Consider the following 5,600-nt stretch of genomic DNA (forward strand, 5'->3'; position numbering starts at 1 on the left):
CTCGTCGGTTCGCGTAAAGGAGGCACGGCAGTGTCGCTGCGCTTGGCTTAGCGCCGAGACACTACCGTGTCTCCAGATTATTATTAATGTATTCATGATAATATATTCGTAACACTTTACTTTGCCATCATCAGTTAAAGCGAGAAAATCAATCGTGTTAGTTGTGGCTTTTACAATCTTTGTGTTGCTCCAATCAATCTTATTGGAAGTATAAGATATGCTGTCACTTTGATCCTCATCATCTGCTTCAGTTTCAACTCCAGAATTGAATATAGCTTTTACACTCGTATCTTGCCATGTATATTCCTTTTAAAAAGATAACGTAATCATCGATTTAGTCAGTTCAATTGATTATACAGGGTGTTATCTTCTTAAATTGAAATCCTCGAATATCTCACTTTTCCTTAATACGAAGAAATTTTTGAGATGGAATTGGAACGCTTTCGAAAGGCACGTATATTTTGACCACGTTTTTTTTCTAGGTAGGAGCGTTAAAAAGATGTGAAAGTCACCTTCACTACTTTAAATGAAATAATATGATTTTTTCGTAATATGGTTCTTATAATTATTCTGCGTATAAAACTTATATGAATAGAATAATGCGCGGAGGGGGGGGATCATTTGGTGTAAGAAAACAATTGCGTTTTTTCAAAATTAACCGTATGCCTTTAAATTTTTTTAAGAAATTATGAGTCTTCGTTATCTAAATTAATTCTCTTCATTATTTTGTTTATAAAAGTATTTAGGTGCGATTATCATAAAATTAATAGTTCATGAGATTATCTGTACTTTATAATTATTATGTACACAATTCGTTTCATGTTAAGGGGATCCTAAAGTTCTCTGTATTACCGGCAAAACCATATAACTTTTGTATAACAATTATTTTTCTCTTTTTTATTGATTTGAGAATCCTTTTTGTGATTAAAGTATATGCATTAATACGTTCCTGTGAGGTGGAGTCTATGCTGAGCACGACAAAAATTTTCAAAATTGGGATGTTCTTTACCAATTTTTAGTCAAATATGACCCTCCAGATCTGTTACGTCGTGACAACATTTGCTTCATATAAAAGCTGCGCAATCTGTACTTACGAAATAGTAGCTATTTCACAGACTAGTAGAAGAAAGTTGCTTGAAAAAACTTTGCATGAAGAAACATTGTGAAGTTCTTAAAATTGGACTTACATTAGATATCTAATTAAAACGTAATTGTTATACGAAGGTTTATGTGTATGTGTGGCATCCCTGGTAAAGCCCGATGTCCACGATGCTAGAAATCAGTCCGAAACCTCGGATGAAGAAAGAATTGATCGCATTGGTCATGTGACCAAATTGTTCAAATGTGATTTGTTAATTCTTTCTCTGTACGAAAATTTCGGACCGATTTCTAGCATCATGGACATCGGGCTTAATAATAGTTAATAAAGGACGATTAAGAACAATAGGATTTCTATCAATTTGTAACGTTTTCTATAAGTTTATATCATTTGCTGTCGTTGACCTCGCGAGCATCACGATTGATTGGATATGAATATTATCGTATTTTATCAGATTCTATAAGATTTGTACAAGGTTTCTATAAGATCTGATTCCAATTATTGAATTCACGAACCAGATTCCATATTCAAAACGATAGGATTTTTCTATCGTTCTCTATCAATTTTTTTTACCAGGGATATGTGGGTCAGATATTTCGATAGTGACGTGTTAATAATGACACGTACGTCAATACGTGACGCGTAAATCGTCTGCGCGTAAGTGCTATTTAGAATATGTCTATAAATTATCTTTAGGATTCCCTTAATATGTGCTGGTGTAAAGTATAAAATGTACCATATTTTATATTAGAATAAAGTATCTAAATATCTGGCTTTGACATCTCCGTCTTATTGCTTTTATTCGTAGAATAATTATGGAATCATATTATATTTAAAAAATCATAATTTCATTTAAAAAAGTAAAATTTTTTAAATCTTTATGGTGTTTCCATCTAAAAAAAAAATAACCAAAAAATACATTCTTCTGGAAACCGTTTCACTTTCATCTGTAACGTCTTTTTCTTTCATCAAAAACAATTGAAATATTCAAAATTTTCAATTTCAGTAGATCGCCCTTTATATGGATTAGATTCAATGAATTTACTACTTAATTACATCGTATTTATATATCATGAATTAAAATAATATAATATAAAAGTAACCTAAAAATTAAAATAGGGTTGATCATGCATTTAGTAAACTTAGAAAATTGTTGTCAATTCTATGAGCTTATTCAATATGTTAAGAGTAAAAAATTTTAACCTCTTATAACTTTCTATTGTAAAACATTATGCACTTATTACAGGCACGTGATAAAAAACAACATGATGTAACAAACATATAAAAAATTAACACATTAAATAAGTATTTTACATTAAAATGTATATTAACGTTGTAAGCATATTAAATATTCTCATTTTATTTTTATAGGATTATTATATTTCATAAAGGTTGTGTACACAGTTAGTGACACATGTTATAATTTTTACTATTTTTTTCTAATAAACACTTTCATAAAGGCAAAATTTATAAAACAATTTGTTTTTTTTTTCATTTCTACATATTTTATTTATTTATAGATAAAAATTATAATTCTCTTTTACACTCTGTATACTTCATACTCCGTATATTTTAAACTCTGCTCTATAATGTAATTTCTAAATGTCAAAAAAGTTCAGCAAAGATTCATTCTAGTTATTTATTATGTAATATCAATTTTTATTATGATATATAAATTGTTCATGTACCTCACCGTCTCGAGTAACCAAAAAAGTATTTCCTTCATCTATATTATTGCCAATCAATAATTTTATTGTTTTATTAAACATAATATCCACTTCTGTCGGATATTTTTTATCTATATCGCCAGAACCATCAATATAATCGATGCACGATTGGATTCCAAGCCTTGGATAAAAATAATTACAATTTTTATAAAATATATATTGCTGTGTAAACACAAATAAAAATGATTAATTAGAAAACTAATTAATGTATCTCGTTTCGTGTACAGAACAATATAATGGTAGTCGGAATTTCGCTTTACTTGAAAAGTTGCAGATTGAGCTAAAATAAATTTGAAAAGGACAATGACTATAGCATGCGGAAGAACGTAAAATCTTTAAGAAGTTAGCAAACAGAGATCTAAGATTTTTTAAGTAATCTTATATTTTTGAAATTTTTCAACTGTGATTCGGTTTTATATATAATATTGTATATAATTATATATAAAATTATATATATAATATTATATTAAAGAAATTGTGTGTATATAAAATCACATAACATATAATTATATATTATTATAAAATATTATTTAAAATTACATTTTATGCAATTATATAATTTTATATAATTACATATATAATTTTTTCCCAGTATTTAAAAAAATTTTATTTGATAATAAAATAACTAAAAAATAAATGTATTAAAAATTTTATGAAATATTTAAATTTATAAATATGAGGATCTCGGCTAGTTTTGGCAGTATGTTTATTATATTATATATAGGGGAAGGTCACCGATACCGACATACCACTTCGCATCTTTAGACAATATTTCTTTAACAAAAGGTAAAAATACAACTCCAAAAACATCAATACAAACTAAAAAGTGTCTTCTATCAGATGGTATAAGTAGTTTTTATAACACCGTTTGCAATTTTGAAATAATTAAGTTCTTCGTAAGTTATGCAAAAATGAGCCTTTGACAAAATGGTCTCCAAAACTGATATAGTAGGCAATAATGCCCCAACATTCCTATTCTATAGATAAAGATATATCCTATTCTGTAAAGAAAACTAATTTATGAAACTATAAACATTTAAAATGACTTTTCGTAATACATATTGTACCAACTGTTGCGATTCTATACTGCTTTACAAAGATAAAAAATTATCCTTTCTTGCTATCATATGGCTAAGTCCACAATATTGCTTTAAAAAGCCTTATGTCATAAGTCGAAAGAGATTAAGTGACAATAATTTCTGTCTCTAAATTGTTTTTGCGCAGTTTTTAGGCTTTAACCGTTAAACTTACGCGAATTGAGCAAAACCATTACGCCTAAAAGCGTAAATTCTGTGGCCGATATATCGTTAATTAAAGCTTACGACTTACGGCTTCTTAAAACAAGGATTCGGACTTAGCCTAACCAACGGATGTCTTCTTGTACTTTGTTTTGGTGTCCGACTTTTGCAATCGTAGAATAAGCCTAGATCTACAATGGATATTTAAGCCTTAAGCCATAAGAAATGGATGAATCATAGTCAATTATTCTTCTTGCATTCGATTGTAATTGGTCAATTTCTTACGGCTCAAGTTTTAAAATACCTATTGTAGATCCGAACTAAAAGTCTTTGCACATAAATTTTCATTGTCGCATTAAAATATGCATAAAGAAGATTATTTAATCTCATTTATATTATGAAGGCACATGTAATATCCCGTTGGATAATCTTTTGGCTAAATCAACGTATTAAACACAAGTCTAATTCTGGATAATTAATCCGTTCATTATTATTTTAAAATTATTCGTCAATATATATTTTAAAAAAATAAAAAGGAACTCTAAACTTACCAACGTTTGAAGGTAATTAAGTCTTTATTTTGTTCTTCATCATTATTCTCTTTTATAAGGCTTTCGTTAAATCTGAGCGAAATAGACATGATAACAATCGATAAACGATAGGAACACTAAATACAATATATAGAAATATGTCTAATTGTATCTTATATCACAAGTAATGCGAACTGCCGATTGAAAGCGGAAAAGACGAACTCTTTCCTTGAAAGTCAGTATAAGTCTACCTGCATGTTATTGAGACCAGTATAAATATTATTCAGTTTGCTTGTGTTCATGATGCTAGAACGCGATCCGATTTATTTATATTAGAAATTAGCTTTCATGACTTATACCAACTTTAAAATATTAAACCAATGCTATAAGTTGTGAGTGATTCGCCACGTGACCAAATGGAACATTTCCGTTGTCACCGATTATGATTAATAACTATTTCACACAGAATGCGCTCATTATTATTAAATTTTTCAACACGTTGCTATGCATTTATTTACAGGATGGTCCATTTAAATCGACCATTTGAAATATCTCGCTTATTTTTGATAATATAAAAAAATGTTTCAAATGAAAGTGGGACGGTTTCGAATCGGACGTATTTTGATCATACTTTTTTCCCACGTGGAGGCGCCAAAAAGATATGAAGGTCATCTCCACTTTTTTAAATGGAATTGTATGATTTTTTTACATAATATGATTCCTATAATTATTCGGCATATAAAAGTATTAAAGTAATGACTTCAAAAAGTAGTTTACGAGATATGTTACACTTTATTCTGACACATTTTGACATAAAATGTTAAATAACTCTTTTACTTTTTTTGATAATTATACCTTAATACATACTTTTGTGAACAGAATAATGAGATAATCAAGGTGGAAAGAAAATACATAGTGGCTAATTTTAAAAATTATTCATTTCGCATACATATTTTTTAAAGCAATGATGTGTTTCCTTTACACCATCTGATTCATCTCGTAAAAG

General features: G+C 28.5%; 1 protein-coding gene across 1 annotated transcript in view; it reads right to left on the reverse strand.

Annotated features, from left to right (window-relative positions):
• The window catches only part of LOC108730206 (RCC1 and BTB domain-containing protein 1), an 11,324-nt gene extending 6,428 nt beyond the window's left edge, over positions 1 to 4,896 (reverse strand). Inside the window, exons 1-4 of the mRNA XM_018459764.1 lie at positions 4,846 to 4,896; positions 4,616 to 4,731; positions 2,788 to 2,947; positions 121 to 306 (exon numbers count right to left, since the gene is read on the reverse strand). Of these exons, the coding sequence (XP_018315266.1) occupies positions 121 to 306; positions 2,788 to 2,947; positions 4,616 to 4,731; positions 4,846 to 4,896 (513 nt within the window). The remainder of the gene's footprint in view (positions 1 to 120; positions 307 to 2,787; positions 2,948 to 4,615; positions 4,732 to 4,845) is intronic.
• Positions 4,897 to 5,600: the final 704 nt, after the last annotated feature.

Source organism: Mycetomoellerius zeteki, unplaced genomic scaffold, assembly GCF_001594055.1.
Source record: "Mycetomoellerius zeteki isolate Tzet28-1 unplaced genomic scaffold, Tzet1.0 scaffold86, whole genome shotgun sequence".
Taxonomy (NCBI): domain Eukaryota; kingdom Metazoa; phylum Arthropoda; class Insecta; order Hymenoptera; family Formicidae; genus Mycetomoellerius; species Mycetomoellerius zeteki.